Below are 23,658 nucleotides of genomic sequence, written 5' to 3'. Positions count from 1 at the left end.
GCATCTTCTTGATTCACTAAACCCCTCCTTGCCACTATGTCTCTCTGGAGTCCACGTCCCTTTAATGTTTCGCGGACTGGATCCTATGCTCTCTCTCCCTTGTACCTTATGTTACCTCGGTCCATGAGACGTGTCATCCTGATAGTCATGAATTTGGCCGATACAGTTGTTAATTGCAAATTGTAGTTCAGACAAGTTTGGTATTAGGAATGGAGATATGTGCATGCTGCGAGTTCCAATAATTAAGGGAAAAGGAAATCTAATTATTTAACCAATGCCAAATGGAAACCAAACTGAGTCTTAGTTTACACTCACAAGATCCAAAACCGAGAGTAGAACTTGTCTTCATTCGGTCAAAGTTTCAAAGACCAAGCTATTTAATTGGTTCCACTCACTACACGTACAGTTACACTGCCGGCCAAACGGCTGCTTAAAATACTTTCACTATTGCAACTGAAATGTTTCATGTATTCCTTCTCTTACTAGTTCATCCTTGCTTCACCTACTGCTGTTACTACCATGGCTTTTTTTCATTTCATCTGTGTTTACTCACTAATTCTTCTTATTATGATGATAACACCCATTTCTTCACAGCAATTCTATGACAAAACTGACTGCACATGGCAACCGCAGGTGCCTGGCTCAAACTACCTTTGCGGCTCTATCACATATCCATGCCAGACATATATGGTTTATCGAGCCAAACAGGATATTCACTCAGTCTTACAAATGTCCAGTCTCTTCAAATCAAACTACACTCAACTCCTAACTATGAACAATCTAACCGAATCCAACTCCATTGAACTAACCCTTGGTCGCGAGGTCATTATTCCCATCAACTGTTCTTGCTCTGGAGCACGTTTCTCTCAGGCCGTATTCAAGTACAATGCCTCTGGAAATGTTACGATTTCAACAATCGCTTGCGGTGTTTTTGAAGGACTTTTGAAGTCACAGACTCTATTTGAACAGAATCCAACATATGTAGGTAATACTTCTGAAGCTGTTGAGATCACTGTACCTATACGATGTGCATGTCCTGATAGATTTGATAAAAGAAATGGGGTGAAGTACCTTGTTACATATCCAATTGTCGAAACTGATACTACTCCTGTAATAGCTAGTAAGTTTGGAATCGCTGAGGAGAAGCTCTTAACTGCTAATAGCTTAGATCCATTTTCTACAATCTTTCCTCAAACCACACTACTCATTCCTACTAAAGGCATTCCTACAGTAAATTTGGAAATTACTCCTCCTGTAGAGCTGCCTCCGGGGCCTAGAACTGTTATTCCTTTGAAGAAAGTGGCACAAAGTTCAAGCTCAAGGAGGAGGAAAACCTATATTGTCGCTGGATTGGCTTTGTCGATATCAATACTACTCCTAGTACTTATTTTGGGATTGTTTATACATATAAGAAGAGTGTGGTATCCTCTCAGTTTCCAGCCCTTGTCTTTGTCTGCTAGAAACTCACAATTCTCCAATTTCTCTGCTGATTTTCTTGATGGGATGGCCAAGTTAAAGCATTCTTTGCTTAATTTTAGTTTGGAAGAGCTACAGCTTGCAACAGGGGATTTCTGTGACTCTTCAGCAGTAGGTCATTCGTTTTATCATGGATTAGTTGGAGGTTCACATTTGGCAATCGAACACATGGAGTCAGAAGATGCAGCAAATCGGGTGCTTGACATACTGACAAAGATCAATCATCTAAGCATTGTGAGACTCGAAGGCTTCTGTTACGGTACTAGGCCATATCTCGTATTTGAGTTTGCAGCCAACGGTTGCTTGAGGGGGTGTTTGTCGAATGGAAAGTTAGCAAAGGAGCTCACATGGACACGACGGATGCAGATCGCTTTCGATGTTGCAGCTGGCCTGCACTACATACATCATTGCACGAACCCTTCTTATGTACATAGAGACATTAACAGTAGAACTGTGTTGATAACCATGGACTGGAGAGCCAAGATTACGGGTTTTAAATGGGCAAAACCTCTTTTCAGTGGAAATGAAGACAAGGTGGAGGAGGAGAAGATGTATAACAAATCTGGGATAGTTGGTCATAAGAGTTACTTGGCACCTGAATACCTGCATCATGGTTTATCATCGCCCAAGGTGGACATATTTGCATTTGGGGTTGTTTTACTTGAGCTAATGTCAAGCAAAGAAGCAGCTATGGATGCATGCATGTTGAAAGACTCAGTTGAATTTTTAGCGGATGGAGGGATTGAAGGTTCTTCCAATTGTCTTGAGAAGCTGAAGCAATTTATGGATCCTTCATTGGAAGGGAATTACCCTTTGGGAGATGCTCTGTGTTTGACACTCTTGGCTAAGGGTTGTGTTGACAAGAATCCCAACCATAGACCCACAATGAATGATGTGCTGAAAGCTCTTTCTAGAATCGTGTAAACTTTTGTCTATGGTCACAAGCTACTGCTTGGAATCGATAGTTTTAGCAGTTTGTATAAATAAATGAAATGGCAAGATGTCTTTCTTTCTACCCCTTCATCACATCTTCCATGTTCTAGCACTGGCTTAATTATATAGAGATTTCTACTCAAAGAGATGGTTATAGAAATTGAAAAAATGGGGTACTTTTTCAAACCTTCAAAAATGTATATATTGTCAGTCGATTTCCCCTCATCTTTATATATATATAATAGCAGTCCCTTTTGCTGGTCTCTGAGGGTGTCCACGTAGGCAAATTTTAAGTACCCTTTTTACTCACGAGAAATCAGGAGAGGGAAAAAGTACAATTATACGGTGAGTCCCCCACAAATAAGATTCTAAACCCCAGAGTCCCCGAAAACCTTGTTTCTCCTCCTCTAAATTCACGTAGAAAAGCTCCAAATTGTGAATTCCTGGTCTCTGAGGGTGTCCACGTAGGCAAATTTTAAGTACCCTTTTTTACTCACGAGAAATCAGGAGAGGGAAAAAGTACAATTATACTGTGAGTCCCCCACAAATAAGATTCTAAACCCCAGAGTCCCCGAAAACCTTCTTTCTCCACCTCTAAATTCACGTAGAAAATCTCCAAATTGTGAATTCCCTGTGGCAGTCTGTTATGATCTTTTCGATGATATTATTCTACTTTCAGACGGACAGATCGTCTACCAAGGTCCTCGGGAGGACGTGCTCAAAATTGCTCAATCAGTGTATGAAGCTAATTGGATACACAAACACGCACATGATAATAGAGAGTGAACGAGGTGCGTATTTAACATATATAGGACGTATGTGGCGGTATCATATACCATATGATTATAATACGGTGATAATTAGATCAACCTCGATCTTCAGAATGCCTAAATCGAATATACATAAGTTTAATATTGCTCTTATTTTTCTGTCTCTGCTATTGTATCAAGCAATGTATCAAAATATAAACATTAATAATTTAAGTTAGATCCATAGAGTTAAAAATGTACCTCCATAACATTTTCCCGACTATTTTTAGCTATCTGATGATTCTTATTGCAATACTCATGCATGATCCAATTTGTTTTGTTTTCTTTACATGGTGTCCCTGGCCCTGTATGAAAGACTAGACGTTGCTTATAACCAAGTTCTTTTTTCGGTTCATCCCTTTTCCAGTCATCGAAAATTGGTGTATTAGTTCCAGTAGCCCTCCAAAATCCTCCTCCCGCTGCACGGTCAGATCTGTCGCCTCCTTGGTACTTTCTCTTCCTTGAGGTGAAAAAATACCGGGCATCGATCTCTATTGACAGGGTTTGTTCTGGCAATATGATTTCCCAAAAAAAAAAGAAAATGCACAACCTGTCAAGATTTCAGAGCTCCAAATTATTTCCCTTCGTGACAATATAGTGGTAGCCTAAATTTTGTTATTGTTTTTGTATTTGAATAGTACTTAAAATCAATGTGTCATTCTGAACTATGGTCTCACACCTCTTTTCTTCTTATAAAATAGGCAGGTTCCGAATTAGATTAAACTTTTTAGGGTTTTAAGCTAAGAAGATTAAACTCAACCTCTCTTTTCTTTTCTCCAGTGATTTACATAGGTTAATAAGCAATGGGTATGAGATTTTGGATTTTTAAGTTATTTTACTTATTTTTTTCTCTTCTTCTTCTTCTTTTTCTTCTTTCTGAAGGTGTTGGATAACTATATGGTTTTGTATTATGTTGTTACTATTGATACTGATCTGATATGGGATTAGTAATTGCTGCATAAATTAATGGTACATACTGATTTGAGCTTGACTATTACATTATAGCTTGAGTTACATATTTAAACAAAGATTTTGTTTATATCTATTATGTTTATGGGATTGCAAGTCTGACAATAAATTTGTTACTAGGTGGTGGTGGTAGCAGCGGAGGATGAAGGCAGAGAAGGGGCACGGATGTGATGCATCCACTGAAGGCTAGCTTGGAGGAGCTTTACAATGGGACATCCAAGAAGCTATCACTCTCACGAAATGGTCATCTGCTCCAAGTGCAAGGGGTGAGTCCATGATTTCATATGTAGTGAGGAAAGAATTTTATTCTTTGTTATTTTTTGACATTTTGGCGTTAGTTGGGTGCATTCCTTAAATTATGCTTTTTTTAGTTTTTTGGCCTAATAGAGTTGCACTTTCTTATTACATTGTTTTCGATTACCAACTTATCATTTTTTGTTCCATGTGCATTGCTTTTTTTTATTGAGCAAGAAAGAATTTTTTTTCATGTCTGTACTGAACCTTGCAATAGTTTTAGCTTAACTATCATGAGAAACATAACTCACACAAAAATTAATCATGTGTTGATGGTGTTAAGCATCAAGCTTGGTCTTTGAATTGATGCTTTGCACCGTACCATGTGAATAAGGTGGTACTGTCATTAAAATACAGTGTGTAATAAGCAAGTGGCTCAGTCTGTTGTTGTACGTTAATAGTACTTGATCTTAGTATGAGTGAGCTTACGGTTTTAGTAATACACTTTTTTTTTCCCACTAAATTTGGTAGTTGTATAACTTCACAGTCAGCAATTTAATAAGGTTGACATATTTTACCATTTTGGTTTTTCTGACAGGATGGCATTGACATATGAACCCTAAGCACCTTACAACTTAAGAGATTGGATCCAAGGTATGTTTTTTGGTCATTTCTCTGCTATAAAAGGATATCTATCATAGACGGGTTGCGCCATTATTATGTCAGCTATTAAATGCAACACCAACAGTCAAAGTATCCGTGGGAAGCTATGGATTTATGTTGTTATGGTTAGCTCAGTGAATTTGAGTTGTTAGTTAAGAAAGCTATTTAAATATTCGAGTTAGAAAAAATACAGATAGATAAAGCTATTTTTTTTTTCTTTCCATTTTGTTTTTCTTGGGTATTTTTTAAAATTTAGTATAGGTATATGGAATGGATTTTCACATGACCTCTTAATAAAAAGTTCGTCTCCGCCATGTTTGAGTGTTTAAAAAGCTCCCATGAATGTAAGCTGATCGACTACTTTCCATGGCCGATTGTAACTGATATTTCCACTACAAACAAAACAATCAAAGCTTTTAAGTTAAACTTTCTTTCTTTCTTTTTTTCGGTGCTTCATTAATGACACTCTCTCTAAGGCAGTTGATCATCCATGTATGGCTAATGGCCCTAATTACTATATCACATTGTTCTTTTATCATATATTGTGGTTCTATGCGATCTTTTGCTGTAAATTTCAATTTTTACTTATTAATTTGACTCTTTGTGTGTTTCTATCATTTTTTTTTATCGGAGATTCAGTTCGACACCAAATGATTTTTCGCGGAATTATCACCACTTGATTGTTGTTAAAAGGTGTGTTATGGTTAGCTTCAACTTTCTTAATTCCAATGGAATTGTTTGCTCATTGTTTGTGGAATTGAGAATTTAATGTTAACAGCCTATTGTGTTGATCTCTTTGTAATACTCTGCTCAAGCCAAGAGCTTCCTCATGACATCACTCAATAAGGTGCACTTATCATAAACCTAGCCCTATCATATAAACTATATTACCACTTACCATACATTGATGTATGTTTTCAGATGTTTTAAGAATATGCATTTGATAGTACGTCAGCTAAAAAACACTCCAAAAGCTAAATGACAACTGAAGCACTAGAAAACCTAGCCCTATCAAGTAAGCTAAAGAACTGCACCTTTGACTTTTTCAGTTACTTTGTTATTTCATTTTGTTTTAGTGGTCATTTTATATGGCAATTTAGTCAAATTGTTTCTACTTTCTACAAATCCATTGCGGAAATGAGTATTATAATGATGATTACAACTGAGTATAGATAGTGGTCCTACATCACAGTTGCTTCTCACTAGATTTTGTGGACAATAATATAGATGCATACAGACCAACTATCAATGGATTTGTTCAACAATTTATATTTTCTAAATTTAATGTTTGATACAAAATGATTTTATATTTAATTTTATTCTTAAGTATTACTGCATATTGTTCTTAAACAGGTCATTGGTGAACTTCGTGTTGCTCAGAAGATGTTTTAATTCGAGCAACTTTGCCTTATTCTGAGGTCAGATCCATTGACCTGCATTTCATTATTACGCCTTTCTTATTTAGCACTCCGTGACATATCATACTTCTTTTTTCTATGTTAGTTTATAGATTGGTAAGTTCCTGGATAGATTTCTTAGTATGAAGTACTACACTAACAAAACTTTCAGTAAACTTTGAATCTTTGATTTCTGCAATTGATTTATTTACAACCCACCCCCCTCATACACATATTGTTATGGATTTTAATTCTTGAATCCTATTCATTGTGGTTTTCTCTATTCTTCTCATTCTGCTTTTCCAGTTATGTATTCAGATTCTGCTGAATTGGTGTAATTTTTTAGATGAAATCTATATCAAACTATTTATTTGTACTTGAAATGATATGAATAAGTGTTATATTAGTGGTTTGAAAATATAAAGTTATAGAGACTAGGAGGTGCTATTAGAAACTTAACAAGTGCAATGTGAAAGGTTTAATCACTTCTTTAGTTTAATGTTGACACCATCCAGCTCTATATCTTCAACAAACATGTGTAGGCACTGTCTCACTTTCTTTCTTCTAGTTTTTATTTTCTTTCTTTGCTCGATTGAATACGATCGTCAATAAGATCATTTTCTTCCTCTTCAAATTGGAAATTTGGATAATCATTACTTTTCAATAGATACTAGATAGTACCTTTCAATTTAATTTTGGAGTAGATGAGGGTTTTGTATGTATATCTTTTAATTAATAGCAGTCGAAGGAAGCCATTTTGCTTGAGGTACAAACTTCCCTAATTTTTGTATTTGGGTTTCTTTAATTTTTCTCTTTGCATATTTCTGTTTCATTATTTTCTAATGAACAACTTGATCTTTTGAGTTTCTGAAAATGCTTTATCAGTTATGGCATGCAAGACGAACACAACCATGGGAATACAAGGTATGGCCATCTTAAAATGCTATTCGTTGTATCAGTTGTAGTGAGCATAAACATTTTGTTAGTAGGCCTAGCATAGCTCGCAAAGAATCATTGTAACAAACACTTTGTACTTGGAAATTTGAGTTGCACTTAGAGAATTTTAAATTTTTTGAGCTTTAGGGTTGAATCGCGAAGTCAGTTCCTTGGGTAAGGTCTGCCTCACCAAAAGCAATTTCATATCAAAACAATTTCTTTAAAGTTAAAAGCATTTTTATGACGAGTCAAGAATCAACTTATTGTAATTAATTAGGTTTGGAGATGTGTGCATAATCACATATAAAAGTTCCGTTTAGGATATTCTGTGTGAAACAAATAGGATAATGGCTAAGTTTTTTGGTAAAATTCTTGAGAGTTCAAACTATGAAGAGTAGGTGATTTGATTGGTGTAAATATGGTCTCAATATGTTAAACTTCTAATAGAGTAATTTCTTAACATGTAGCTGGGAATTTGTTATACCAATGACCAATAAGGCTTGGACAAATTTATATTTATAGATGATGTCATGCAAGGTGGAAGAACACGACACAAAGTATGTTGCTCAATGAAATGTTAGTTAGTGGCATTCCTGACGCTATTGTTAGTTTTCTCTTCTCTACAAAGTGCCATATCAGGTTAACTACCACCATTAGTTGCTCCCACTTGAACCACGTAGTTATCTCCAGTTGGTGTTGATGCCATTTAGGCTTTTGTTGGTTGGCCTCCGCTCCATAGGACTTGAGATTTAAACTCTCTTAGAATGTAATGATGAAAATATACATCAAATCTTTATGGGTGCATTGTAGCAATCCCAAGTTAGGTTTTCCTTTTCTTTCTTTTTATAAGTGCATTGTTGATTGGAGACGGTAGTTATCCGCTCAGGTTTTAATGTGGAATTTTTTTATTAGAGACAGTTGTTATACCAAGTACACACCCTTTCATTTCAATTATCACAATTTTTATAATAAATGTTAATTTTTATTATAAATTTTTTCAGGGTTTAAGATTCCTGTTTCTGCACCTGCGAATTTTTTTACGCTACTTCACGACCTATGTTTCTTATAATGGTGTATGCTGCAGGAACAATGAAATTTATTGCATCCTCCATGGATGAATGTATAGCGGTCTAGGAGAGCATTGACGAAGCTCCAAGTAAATGGTGGAGCGAGGTGACTGGGTAGACTCCAACTATGTGGTAGCAATGCGTGAACTCCATTTGTAAGCTTTCTCTTCCATTTAAGAAATTAATTTATATCATATTCAAGTGCCTTCCATTACAATTTTAGTGTAGTGATTTGCGATACTCCGATAATGAAATGAAACAATTTCCATTGCCTTATCTAATGTCATACACTTTGCTTTTATTTGTACGTGGCTTAAGTTTTTACAAATGAGTGTCTTTACTAAGGATATTCTGCTAGCTATTTATACAGTGTGGTCATTTTAATTTGCCTTCTGGTCTTCCGTACCTAGGTAGCGTAACTTCAATGAAATTAGATTTTTTGGTTCTAAGTTATGATTCCTAAAGTTATTTGCTTGGATATGATTCTAAATCCTAAAACATGCACCTCGCTCCAATTATGGTATTCTACATTGTGGCCAATTTCTCCTGTAGCTACACTCGAAGCTTTCTTTGCACATTGGAGCACAAGATGTCCATGCCTTTAAAATCACCTGCATCCAATTGAGGACTCTATATGTAGATGGGCCATCAGAACCTCTTAAGCAAATTGAGTAAATGGAATACTAACTGTACGGATTTGTTAACATTCGTCTTATGTCAGCTAAAATACATGGAACTACGATACTACACTCCCTGGAACCATTTGTTTGAACAAAAACTGCTTCTACCCTGGATAAAGTGTTGAGAACAAATGGTAAGAATGTAAGATTTGTATAATTTGTCTATAAGTTTTTGAAGCAATAGAAGACTTATTGATCCTTGAAAACACTAGCTAGAAAGCTTCAATGGGAATATATTTATTGATCCTTCGAGTGCAGAAGGTGTGTCAGGTGGTCAAAGATACTGACAATGTCATATATATGTGGATGCCTTGAATTATTTTTATGTTGAGATTTTTAGGCATGCCAAGTGATCGAAGATCTATAACTATTGTTATGCCAAAGTTTATGATATACTATTTTCTGTTTGCTACAGATAGTGGTGAGACTTCAAGTACCTTCAAGAAGATCTAATGACGTCCCATGGCTATCAAGGTATTTGGTACTTGCATATATTCAGAACTCAATTCAATTGCTTCAATAAGAGACAGTAGTAAGTGGTCTATTGAATTTGGTATAAACTTGAGTTTTGAACTCGAGCTTGAAAATGTCAATTAGTTTAAATCAACGTAGAATTTTTACCCTGTGCTTTACGTAGTTTTCTATGTGTTATAGAGCAAGAAACCATGACTTGGTGGATGGTGGTTTCTTATTTATCCAAGATTTTTTAAACACTTTTTCAATTAAAGGAAACCATTATTATTTATGCTGTATGTTATGCTTATATATGTATTGTATCTTGAACTGGATCTTTAGCTCAATGGAAGAGCACTTGAGTGTAAAAGTACATCTCAAGATATGGTGGTTCAATTCCACTAAGGTCCCATCTTTTCAACTCTATGCATGCTTACAAAATGGATAGAAAATAACGCAAGCCGAGCATGGAGAAACTGTTGGTAAAGACGAACCACTATCATTTTATGAACTCATAGATATTTATTCTCATAGAAGTGAGGTCATTAATTTCCAAATACAACTCAAAGAGTTATAGCTGTATAAATATATTTTGCATAAGAATGAAGCCTTTTCCATCAATCAAAATATCTAAAAGAACCCGACCATATATCACTAATATCACCACAATTTTGTTTAATAATTTGTAACTATATGAAGGTATACAAATCTATCAAAGCATATAAGAATATCAGTTTTTACAAATTAACAAGAAATCATAAACTGAATAATCTTTGATGACCGCATATAGTGAATTATGTATAATTTTTTTTTAATGTCATGTTTAATCGGAAACTGGATGCCAATGGATTGAACTAACCCTAAAAAATAATTAATGGGAAATTGTAAACTTGATACAACTGCATTGAACTAAACTAAAAAGAATAATTAACGGAAAATCGGAAACTGGATGACAATGCATTGAACTAACCTCGAAAACTATATGCAAATGCATTGAACTAATCTCAAGAAATAATTAACGAGAAATTGGAAACTGGATGCAAATGCATTGGACTAATAATCTCAAAGAATTATTAACAAGAAATCTTAAACTTGACCCAAATGCATTGACCTAACCTTAAAAAATAATTATAGAGAAATCGAAAACTAGATGCAACTCCATTAAACTAACCTCAATGAATAATTAACGAGAAATCGAAAATTTGATGCAAATGCATCGAATTAACATCAAAAAATAATTAACGGAAAAGAAGAAACTACATAAAAATGCATTAAACTAACTTCGAAGAATAATTATCGAGAAATGCAAATGCATTGAAATAACCTCGAAAAATAATTAACGGGAAATCGGCAACTAGATGCAAATGCATTGAACTAACCTCAAAACATAGCTGTATTATATATGATGCAAATGTGTCGACATGTATAGTTTTGCATTTAAAATGGTTTTAATCATATATCTTTTTGTATGATTGGCACACCTTGTTATTCAAGTAGTTTCAATATGATCTTCGTCTCATTGGTCATTTTCACAAAACTTCAATCAAACTTATATTATCAAACAACAAAAAAAAATCGAAATGTTTTAACAAAGGTGGGTTTTTTCTTCTTATGGAGAGTGCGGTTTTCACAAGAAATTTGGATGAGTGATCAATATAATATTCATATCTCATAGCTAGCTTTGCATAGTTGCTAATATTTTTCAAAGTAATTTAATATAACAGCACCCGTTCGTAGGAGAAAAAAAATTGGAAAAATGATTCTGTGTGTATTAAGTTAGTACCAACTCGATGCAACTGCATTGAACTAATCTCAAAGAATAATTAATGAGAAATCGGAAACTGGACACAAATGCATTGAACTAACCTCAAAAAATAATTACCAAAAAATCGAAAACTTGAAGAAACTGTATTGAATTAACCTCAATGAATAATTAACGGGAAATTAGAAACTGGATGCCCAAATGCATTGAACAAACCACAAAGCATAATTATATTATATGTAGTCAGAATATCTCGACAATTATAGTTTTACATTGAAAATGGTGTTTATCATATCTATTTTCATATAATTGGGAATGTTTTCTATTCAAGTAGCTTCAACATGATCATTGCCTCATTGGGCATTCACATAAGACTTCAATAAAACTTTTATTTTCCAACAACAAAAAGAAGTCGAATGGTTTTTTCATTGATGAGTTTTTTCTTTTGATGGAGAGTGGAGTTTTCACGTTACAAGAAATTTGAATGAGCAATCAATATAATATTCATATCTCATAGTCTGCCATAGTAGCAAATATTTTTCAGAATAATTTATATAACTACACCCATTCGTAGAACGGGTTCAAAAACTAGTTTAGTCATATATATGTTTCCTATTATTGAAATGACGGGGTACTTTTTCAACCCTTCAAAAATGTAATGCTACTGCATTTAAATATTTTTGTCTCTCATGTCAGTTTCATAGTATCAAGTAATCAAGGCAGTCAATACTATCTAACAAACTAGAGAATCCGTTCCAAGAAAATAAGCAATTTTCTTAATGAATCTTACTTATTTCTTTAAAGAGACCTAAATATTAGGAAAAACATTATCAATTTCTTTGGTATTATATCGGTTCTGAACTTCTAACATGGAACTTTCACACAAAAAGATTAGAAAAAATAGTTATTCCAACATTTTATAATCGATGTTATAAAAAGTTAGAACTTAGAACAGATCTTAAGTAGAAAACCATTTTCTATATTCAACCCTTAAACCCCACTATAGATTGGACTTGCTATTATGCTATCAATATATATGACATCTTGCTATTATGCTATCAATATACATGACATTTAGCTTTTGAATTAAAATTGGAATCCACATATTTAGAAATCATGGTACTACAACATTAAGTTTAAGAATTTTATCTTTCACTGTTTGTAAAACTTTGGGCTACTCTCAAGTCTTCTTAACATTATTTAATTCATTTGGTACTCTCGGCTGATAGTTTAAACTTTGTGAGAATTTTTTAGGTCCCTTTATTTGCTTTTGTTTTTTTTAAATGTTTCATTCTCATTGGAGACCAATGCTCTAAACTTAAGAGTTTTAATTAATAGAGCATGGAGGGGTGATTTTATTAAAGAACTACACCAAAACGTTTACATAAATTTTTAAGAATCGGCAAAACGATGAAATGAATCGATTTTATTAAGTACTTATCAACAAAAAAGTCCTTCCTATGGTCAATACTAAAATCTAGTACTACAACAATAAATCTATGAATTTTTATTTTTCACTATTTGTAATACTTGGAGCTATTCTTAAGGTCTTAACATTATTTCGTTTGTTTAATTGGTATTCATCTTTGATGCTTCAAAATTTGTGAGAATTTTTGAGGTTCATCTATTTGCTTTTGTGTTGTTTTTTTAAACATTTCATTCTCATTGAAGACGAATTCTCTAAACATGAGAGTTTCAATTAATAGAGCTTGGAGGGGTGGTCCTTAGATATATATTATAGCTCTACACCCTCAACTCTATTTTTTGGAACATTTTAAGAGTGTCCATGTCACATTGTTTATTACGGAAAATTAGGAGCAAAAAACGAAATACATTGTAGAAAATGGAATACATGTGTCCATGTCACATGGCTTATTACGTAAACCCTCTCTCTTCAGAAAATTCTTCTTCTTTATTCGAGTTGTATCTCCTATTAGTACACTTTTGTAGGCGCATAGTGGCGTAACTACAGGTCATGAACAAAGATAAAAATTCTTAGATTATTGTAGTTCCAGATTTTCAAACATAAGAAGGATTTTATAATATTTGGATTCCATAATAAATGACATATTCAAAACATTATTAAATGTCGTCGTAGTAAGCCTAATTTGCAGTACCAGGTCAAATTAGAATTTGTGAAATCAGGAAGGGGTTGTACATGTTGAATATATGGAAAATGTTTTTATTTAATTAAGAATGTAAAATGTAAAAGTTCGAATGTAAAAGCCTCGTAATATATTATGAAAGAAATTGCTATTTTGTTTTTCAAATATTTAGGATTCTTTAAGAAAACTAGTAAGCCGATTATAATACCAAAGAAATTGTCTATCTTTTTTCCAAATATTTCGGACCATCTAAGGAAGGAAGTAAGTTTTATTTTGAACATGATTATCTATTGGATATCTATGCAAATTAAATCTCGAGAAAATCAAGACTGCAAACTATTTTTCCGGTTATTTATGACTCTTTAAGGAAATATATGGAGGTGAAATTGATAAATGGTGATGCACATTACAATATAGTGAATCTACAAACTCATTTGGAGATATGCAAACTTAATAACAATAATAATAATAATAATAATAATAATCACATATTGCTCCATGGGTTGATTTCTTGTACAACTAGCCTGCGCGACTGTACTTGCGGAATGATCGCATATAGCAGCAGGAATCCAACAGGGTGACACTTTAGGCCCTCTTCTTTTTGCACTTGTTCTACATCCACTTGTGTTGCGTATACAATCAGAATGTTAGCTAGAACTCTATGCTCGGTATTTAGATGATGATAGGACTCTGATTGGTGACACTGAGCAGGTCGCAGCAGCTTTACGCACTATTCAGGAAGCATGTCCATCACTCGAGCTAGTCCTTAATGTGGCTGTAAGATAGAGATCTTTTGGACATCAACGGATCCTCAGTGTTCATTTTCAGGTCTATTTCCACTGAATATATCTCATCCCCAGTTGGGAGTCAGGCTACTTCAGGTAGTTAGTACAGATGCATCATTCATTATGGGCTTTGTTCGTAAGCGAGTTAAGAAAACTTCAAAACTGATGACTTTATTAGCTCATCTTAAAGACCCGCAATATGAATTGACACTTTTGGAAGCATGTGTGGGTTCGACTAAACTGGTGTTTGCTCTTCGTACATGTACATCAACATACTTTAGTGCGGCAGCTCAACGTTTTGATCATGGACTCCACTTGACTTTTCAAAGAATTATTGTGTCTGACGGCCCCGGTTTTGGGGTTCTCCAATGGAATTTGTCTACTCTTCCTTTGCGGCATGGTGGTCTCGGCATCTATTGTGCATCATATCTCATTAGTTTTGCCTTTGTAACATCCCGAGTCCAGTCCGGGGAGCTCCAGAATCACATTCTTAGAACCCACAGTGGCACTCCTATGGGTGATGATTATGACAATGCCTTTGCTGAGCTACAACTCTATCTTCCCGATGTTGATCTCAATACTACTCTATCCTTCAACATTTATGCCCCCTCTAAACAACAACACGTGTTGGTGGAAGCATATTTTGGTAAGATTATTAGAGATATATTTTGAGAGAGAATTTGAGTTGTCAGCTTGTCAAAAAGTTATTCTTGATTGCTTGAGGTCTGAGCATACGAAGGACTTCCTCCTGGTTATTCCTATGGAAGGTCGTGGTCTTGGCCATCTTATGTCTCCGGTTGAATGTCATGCCATCCTCCATTACCGGCTTATGATTCCTTTGTATACAGATGGTGACCATTGTCATGTGTGTAAATGGAGTTGCCTTAATGTATTACGAGACCATGCAGCTCAGTGCAAGTATTTTCCTAGGTTTAAATTCAAACATTACCATGTGAGAGATATTCTGCATGACGTGGTTTGGCGGGAGGATATACAGGTGAAGAAGGAGGCTCCAGTGCACTTCCTTTACAGACCCTAGAGAGGGTAGATCGATGCTCCATCCGGCATATGTGTTGATTTATAACTGGTTTGAGGGTAAGCATACATGTGTTGAAGCCAAAGCGTTTTATAATAGACAGAAGAATTGGGATTTCATCCCCCACCGGCAAATTCACAGTGGCTGGAGCTTATGAGGATATCAGAGGTAAAGCACAAAAGACAAGATGGTCTAAATTTCTTTGGCACTCTTTTGCCTCACCAAAAATAAAAGGCATTATTGGATGGAAGATACTTCATGGTGCACTACACACCGACGACATACTAAGAGAGAAATTGAAGATCAAGCTTGCCTCAAGATGTGGAGTTTGTAAGTGCAATGAAGAGTCACAATCACACTTGTTTTTTCTATGCCCTATTGCTGTGAGAGCTTGGACCATGCTAGCCAATCTGTTCAGGTACCTCAGGAAATAAATGATATACTACAACAATGCAAGCATTTCAACTCACTAGTTCTGGATATGTGGATAGCAGCTTGCATCACTTGTCTAGTGAGTATCTGGAAGAACAAAAATCATGTTATCTTTGATGAGAAAGTTCCAAGCTTTAAGTACATAAGCCAACAAATCAAAAGAGAGATAGCCAGAGCACATGGGATATCGAAGGGGCACATGAACAATAGTATACAAGACTTGAGGATACTGCGAAGCCTTAATCTAAAGCATAAATTACGAGCAGTGCAGAAGATCATTGAATGTTTTTGGCTGCTGCCATCAGCAAACATCCTCGAGGTAAACACAGATGGCTGCTCACTAGGGAACCCAGGAATATCAGGGTGGGGTAATGTCTTCAAAGATGATCAAGGAAAAGCTAGAGGACTTGGTATAACAACAAACAATAGGGCAGAGGCAGTAGCAAATGGAAGGGATCAAGAAAGCACTCGAGATGGGCTGGACTTATATATGGGTTAAAATAGACTCTAAGGTAGTAGCTCAACTATTTCAGAAGAATATTGTTCACTGGTCAATGAGAGACGCGTGGGAACAACTAAAGAGGGAAGCTAGATGGATCAATATCACGCATACATGGTAAGAAACTAATTTTGCTGCAAACAACATGTCTAAGTATGGTACGACAGTTGCTGCTGGAACCAAAATATGGTGGAATGGAAAACTAGACTTTCTAAGGGTGGAAGATCCATATACTACCTACTTTCAATTTGTAACTTGAAGTTACCATATTACTTATCTTTTGTAACCAATATGTAGAACTGTAACTTTATTTTATTCATTAATCAATCACCTTTAAGTAAAAAAAATAAAATACATGTGTTGGTGTTACTGGAGTGTCTCCAATGGTGGGGTTTGGGAATGGAGATTTCCGTGTAGGAGAAGCAGCTAATAGCACAACTATAGTGAAGGTGGAGAAACACGAAGGAGCATGTGTTGCTAACCAACACTATTTTGTCCCATTTGCCTTTGATACTTTTGGTTTTCTAGCGTTAGAAGACGTTGAGCTGCTTAGAAAGGTGCAGAACGTAATGGACATCAATGTGATGACGACTAGTTCTAATGAATATGTGTTTAGAAGGATTGGGTTTGCTATTCAGAAAGGTCTTGCAGCTCAATTTGTTTTGCGCTTGACCTCCAAATCCTTTGTATAATTTATTTCAGTTTCAGAAATTTAATAAAATATATTCGTTGAACAAAAAAATTAATTTGGGATTATGAAACAAAATCTAGGTTTACATCACAAACATGCATATTTATTATTGTATGATTAATTTTCTCATTGGAATTACATCCGTATAATATAACTCATTTTCCTCTCTTTCACAGATGAGTAATGAGGAAGCCGAAGCTGCAAACATATTTGCGTCACCTGCCCATGCCCAATCAATTGATGCAATATTGAGCTTGGGATCGCCACAAGCTGAACAAGAACCAGTGCGCATGAACCAGAGCATTATGTTCTAGCTCAACAAGAACCACCATAACAAGAACAACTACAAGGCTTATGAATTAGCTCCACTTTTCCTGTTCATATTTCATATTGGTAGTGTGGAGATACAAAATAGAAGTGGTGCACAAGGTGAATGATTTATGACGCAAACGTGAGGACAACAATTTTGGAGACACGTTTATTACTTGCATTTTTTTTTTGTTTTAATTCTGTGTTGGTCACAAAGGTTGAATTCTTAGTTTGTGGACTTAAGTGACTAATTTCTACAAATTTCATTACTTAGATAAATTATTGTAGAATTTCCAACATAGGCGAACTTCCAACTTCCTGCGTTCTAACTTCACGCCAATTATATATATTTACATTATGTTCCATGTCATGGGCAAATATCGTCAACCCGATATTCCAGCCCTAATATCGTAACTAACTCGAAATATTGACATGACTGTTGGTATTTTGTGCATAAGTTCATATGTTATAGGAACAAGCAGGAAGAAAGAAGGAGAAGAATGGGAATGGACACGCGTCATGATAGGATTGGGCACCACTATAGCTGGAAAACTATATAAAGTGATGATCAAGAGAAAGAAGGAGATTGAATTCATTAGAGAAATACTTGTAAAACCATAGCAAAATAGAGAGAGAGAGAGAGAGAGAGAGAGAGAGAGAGAGAGAGAGAGAGAGAGAGAGAGAGAGAGAGAGAGAGAGAGAGAGAGCAACTTTGTAATTGCCATTGTTATTCAATACAAAAGCTCAGTTTTACATCATCTCAATCCTCAATATTCATTTAAACATTAGTTCAATCTTAGTGATCTTAGAGAGTTTTCCCATAACACTACTGGATCCGTCTGTGATTTAAAGACAAGAAAATATCTTTCTTTTCTTCTTTCTTTGAAGATCAAATCCAAGGGTAGAAGTTTTGAGATACAGAATAATTGGGTGTGTTCAAGAAGATTCTGTTAGATCAGTAAAGTTGTGTAAGGAGATATTCATTTTCTTGTCAAGATGCCTCCAAAGCATGCTACAACAAGTAAAACAATGATGATTAATGAAGGGAGTACTTCTCAAGTAGCATCCAAGAATGAGGAAAGAAGAATAAAGCGATTAGTTAGTAGATTGATGGAAGAAGTAGATGAGAGACATGAAGAAGAGGTAACTTTGAAAGCCTTGTTGAGAAGGTTGGAAGATTTGGAAAAGCAGAACAAAGTTTTAATGCCTGAAAATAAAGCTATGACAGAAGAGAATGAGAAGCGTGCAGTAGATGCTATGTACGAGAAAGATGGCGAGGAGTCGAGTTCCGGTACTCCAGTTTTAAGAAAGAGTCATCTCGAGGAAGTGAGAAAAAGCCACCTCGAAAAGGTGCAATTAGTAGCGAAGTCAATACCAAGGGTGGTGCAATAGGAAAAGGTAAAAGCACCAATTACAAAGGAAATGGTGCAGGAGATAATGTAGAGGCAATTTAGGGACAAGCTCTTGGAAAGGTATCAGCTTTGATTTGTAAATTGGTAGATGATGTTAGTAGAAACCCGTTGAAAAAGGAAGTAGAGAGGGTGCCATTACCTCCAAAATTCAAGAATCCAAAGTTCACCCAGTATGATGGGACCACTAACCCTATGGACCATCTCTTTAGCTATCGACACCAGTTCTTAATATATCACAGAATGGAGTATTAGGATTCCTTACTATGTCGATCATTTTCTTCGAGCCTTAAAGGCAAAGAATTGAAGTGGTTCTATACAATACCTGAGAAGACCATTTCATGTTTTCGTGAAACTGAAGAAAGATTCCTCACCAATTATGGTCATCAGAAGGTGAAGCCGAAACAGATGTAGGGAATTTTTCGAGTTTTCCCTGATCTTCCTCTGTACCTTGTGATCTTAGAACCTTTGAATGAATGGAGATGAGATGAGATGATTGTGAGTTCAGGGTTGAACTGTCTAACGGCTGCCTACGTATCTCCTTGTTTATTATGGAGAATCAAACCCTATCTTGCATAGTTCCTAAGAGTGAAATCCCTATGGTTTATATAGGAAGAGCTTTGAGAGTCCTAGGGTTAGGGCTGTCTCCACCACTGGTGAGTTCCTTTCCATTTTTAGACTCTATCTTCCTATTAGGAATTCCTTTTTTATGGAAGTATGAATCTAGACCATATCTTTGTGAGAGGTAAGTTTCCTTACTGATCATAATGTCCCATCGTGTATGGAAAGATTATATCTAAAAAGTAACTCCTAAGATATGTCTTCACGATTCCTTTCTTATCATCAAAGATCGCCATCTTCGGTTCCCTTCTGTTCAGGAACTGTCTACATCAGTTCCTAACAACTGGGTAACTGTTATGTTGGAAGGCGGTCAGTCATGTGCATGGCACATGTCCACTAAATACTAGTGCTACGCACGAGATTACATACTGACAGAATAGATCCAATGGTCCTCATCTCATTCTGGACATCTATAGTCTTAGGTTATTTCCCATACACGTGTCATCTATTCAGTGATGGGAAATCCCCCCTACAGATGCCCCCTCTCGTGCCATCTAGCACGTGGGCGCTTGAAGCGACGCTGCTGTTGGCATGAGAATCCTTTTTCCAAAACTGTTGTTGGGAACTTCTGGCGTACCCAACTAATTATGGTTCTGAAAAGACGGCTCGAACAGACACGCCGTTTCCCAAAAAAGGTAATGGTAGCAGTTCAATCCCGAAAAGACGCACCGCTTGGGCTCATCCTAACCATCCATTTTATCCGTAGATAAGAGATCTAGTGAGAGAAGTTGCATTATCTCTTATGCTACCTTTTTCATACTGAACCTTTTGATCTCCCGCTAGGGTTTAACCAAAACTTGAAACTTTTTCTCTTTTCCGATCATGAATCCCAACTGGTCGCTTGTAAACTTCAGAGATCTTTCCTCTCTGGAACAGATCCGCGAAAAGTTCCACATCCCTGAAGATATCGGACTGGAGTGGGGGAGGTTATCTGATGAGTAGGCCTACAAGGAGGTGGCGCTCATCACCATTGGTCAACTTAGGGCCGGACTAACTCTTCCTCTCCACCTATTGTTGAGAGAGTGTTTGATCCATTTCAATCTTGCTCTTGGTCAGGCAGCACCCCTATTTTTCAGAATTGTTATGTACTATGCCCTTCTCGCCAAGAGACATAGATTTGCTCTCAACTGTTGGGTGTTTGGTTACTTTTATGAGGTCTGGCGTATTCGAGACCAATCGTACTATTACCTCATGATCAGAGACAAGAATTCTCCGATCGTCTTTTTTGAGGGGAAGCAGAGTGACAAAGGCTGGGCTAATCACCACCTTTGTTTATTGGGTGATGCTTGGGATATTCGCACCTCTGATGGCGATGGTGAGCCCATGTGAATTCCTGTGCCAAAAAAACACACCCATGTTCCAGTAAGTCTTCCTATTTAGGTACTTTATAACTTGATATAGGAGTCTTTAGCCTGAATATCTTTTGTTGTTATTCCTTATATGACTCTTCCCCTTGAATCAACTAACTGCAACTGGTGCTGCTACGATGGACATTATTAAGAAGATCCCCAAGGAACAGAGGATGCCTTGGGTGATAGTTCCTGATCCCACCCGTCTTTTTCAATATCTCAACATGTCTATTGAAGAATTGCTGCAACTTATTCCTGGCTCTTCCCCTTTTGGGATAAATACTGTGAATTCTGGGCGCACAACACTTCCTCCTCCTGTTGATCAGGATGCGGATTTTTCCTCCTCTAGTTCAGGATGAATCCTCTTTGATTACTAGAAGAAGAGGAAACCACAAGGAGAAGAGTTCAGAGGCAGTCTCCAGTGATGTTGCGATGTCGGGTTTAGTTCAGGAGCCTGCTGTTAGTGATGATTGTGTGATCACTGGCGGGAGGGGCCCTGAACTGCCTCATGAACTGCTAGCGGCCAGTAATTTTAAAAGGGGAGTGCATGCATCCAACCGTTCAAACTTGAAGAAGTCTGATACCGCTTCTGATGTTGCCCCTTCTGGTAAGAAAATGAAGTTTTGCCTTCTCTCTGTTAGTGAAGATACATTTTTTAAAGTTTCTGCTAGTATTCCCCCACATGTTAAGTCTTGTAAGAATATAGCTATACCTCCACCAGTTCTAGTTCCTTTTACAGGTTCTGAACAAATTGGTGATAATGTCCTTTCGATCATTGACCCTCCCTCCCCCGTAATCGCAAGCGGGAAGGGGTATTCTCGAGACCATCTTCTTTGTGACTATCGCTCTCCCTCCTTCTCGATTTGGTGATAGGAGGAGGGAGAGTGATGACATCCCTTTCTCGCCTCGATCTCCAGATTCCCCTGAAAGGGAGATGATAGTGGAGATGAGGCATTGGGGATGAACTAATGAACAACCTATTACCAACAAACATTCTGTTAAAGATGTTGATATTGCGCTTAGAGTTTTGGAAGCTCCACGACTTCCAGCTTGAAAATTTGAAGCCAATATAATTTTGGGACCTTGGACTGTCCTATTGTCGCCTCATTGTTCACCTTGCCAAGGTAAGACTTTCTTCTCTGTTCAATGTTCGGTTTCTCTCATTGTGGTACTTACACATCCTATGTTCTTCTCCAGTTAGTGAATAACTTCTTGGCTATGAAAGACCCTATCTTTGCGGCCTTTGCTGATTCATCTACTGATGTCATGACTGCCGGTGAGATGATCTAGGTGAAAGAGGCCGCTGAGAAGAGAACTGTGGAGCTACATATCCAGGTTGACTAGCTTTTGGCAAAAGAGAAGAAATCTAATACTGGCTTTAGGAACATGAGAGACACTATCTCCAACCTTCGGAGCTCTCTGGAGAAAGCCCAAAAAGGAGGTGCTGATGCTGCTGTTTGGAAAGTGAAGTTCTTAGAACTGCGCACCCACTTCACTACCCAACAAGCACAACATGATCAAGTCTAAGGGGAACTCAACCGTAGGAACACTGAGATGAGGACACTTGGGCAAGCCATTACCCATGCAAATGAGGTCATGCCAGGCTATGAGAGGGTTCTAAAAGAAAAACATCTTCGCTCTGATAAGAAAACGGGTGACCTCTTGGCAGAGACCTTTGAGTTCTATTCTCAAGTGGTGAAGGAGGTGAGGAAGAGGTCAGTTGAAAATGTTGTTCGCTTTGCTCTGAGAGTACTTGATGTTTCTCAAGGGTCGTTTGAGGCTGCCAGACAATTTAAGTTTGAAGAGGCTATTGAGGCTACTGGATATGTCTCTCAGTTGGATGCTCAGGGGCGAGTGACCAACCCTTTCATCTTGTTTCCTAATCTAGACACCAGCATCTCAGCTATCCAGGAACAACTTATGCCTGATGCTTCCTCATCCTCTGAAGAAGACACCGATGATGACATGCCTCCCATTCAACTTCCTTTTCTGCCAGTTCCAGTTTCAAGTGAGTGTTATGTTCAGCCTTCAACCGTTCTTGTTAATCCAACCACACAGTGTGTTCTTGAGAGTGAAGCAGGAGTTCCTGATACTGGTGCAACAGCAAGCACTGATGGTGAACCAAAGTTTGACTCTACCCCTGCTTCATAAGCTTTTCAGTTGATGATTCACAAAAATAATTATTCTTAAACAATTATTCTATGGGTTTGTAATATCGAGCTATGTAGCTCACATACAATTTATTTTACTGAGCTATGTAGCTCTTTTATTTTATGCATGCTATTTACTTACTGAGCTCTGTAGCTCTTCTATTTTGTGTATGCCTTTGAAGTATTTTATGTTATATTACATATATTACTGTGCATACTCTACCCCTGTGCCCCCAAAGTTCATTTGGAACAAAAATAGGTGACCCTAGTAGGCTAAACAAATTAAGATGAGGCATAACCAAAATCTGATCAGGATGTCATGGGAGCCATTTCAACTTAACTGTAACTGAGAGTTCAATCGCATAGAGGCATATGCCTTTGAAAAAGCAACTCGGTGCCATGAGCACAACACTGTGTTTAATAACAATAGGTCTAATTTATTTTTTTAAAAATAAAAAGAGTATCGCCTAAACAGCAGTGGAGGAGTCCTCCTCAGCACTATCATGTCGATGCAGTTCCAGGCCAATGATGGTGTGTTAGGATCTGGATCCCACCCAAATCTTCCTAGAAACCCTGTGTTTGACATTTTGAGAGCGCCCAAAACTGGCATACAGTTCAATCTCGCAAGAACACTATCTCTTGTTCCAAGTCAAATCGGCATACAATTTACTAAACAGTTAACGTGGTTATATTCCCTAAAGGCTTAACCCATCGTGAATATTTGCAGTTTAAAAGAACTGGCATACAGCTCCAGTTGCATGGGGCTGAGAAAGGAACTGTCAGTTCGACTTTCCCTTACTCAGTATCACTGGTTCTAAAGCAAATTGGCATACAATATTCTTGAACAGGTAGTGAGCAAATAATTCCCTAAAGGCTTAGTCTATTGAGGATAA

The 23,658-nt window shown here is 36.7% G+C and overlaps 1 protein-coding gene across 1 annotated transcript; it reads left to right on the top strand.

The window, feature by feature from the left end:
- The first annotated feature begins 771 nt into the window (after window positions 1-771).
- On the top strand, window positions 772-2,400 carry LOC147497172 (lysM domain receptor-like kinase 4). Its single transcript, XM_086562787.1, has one exon. It carries the CDS (start codon window positions 772-774, stop codon window positions 2,398-2,400), a length of 1,629 nt encoding a protein of 542 aa, XP_086418913.1.
- The last annotated feature ends 21,258 nt before the right edge of the window (window positions 2,401-23,658 follow it).

This window comes from Coptis chinensis, chromosome 5 (genome assembly GCF_015680905.1).
Source record: "Coptis chinensis isolate HL-2020 chromosome 5, ASM1568090v1, whole genome shotgun sequence".
NCBI lineage: Eukaryota > Viridiplantae > Streptophyta > Magnoliopsida > Ranunculales > Ranunculaceae > Coptis > Coptis chinensis.
The sequence above is the reverse complement of the archived record's forward strand: the minus strand, read 5'-3'. Positions and strand labels throughout refer to the sequence as shown.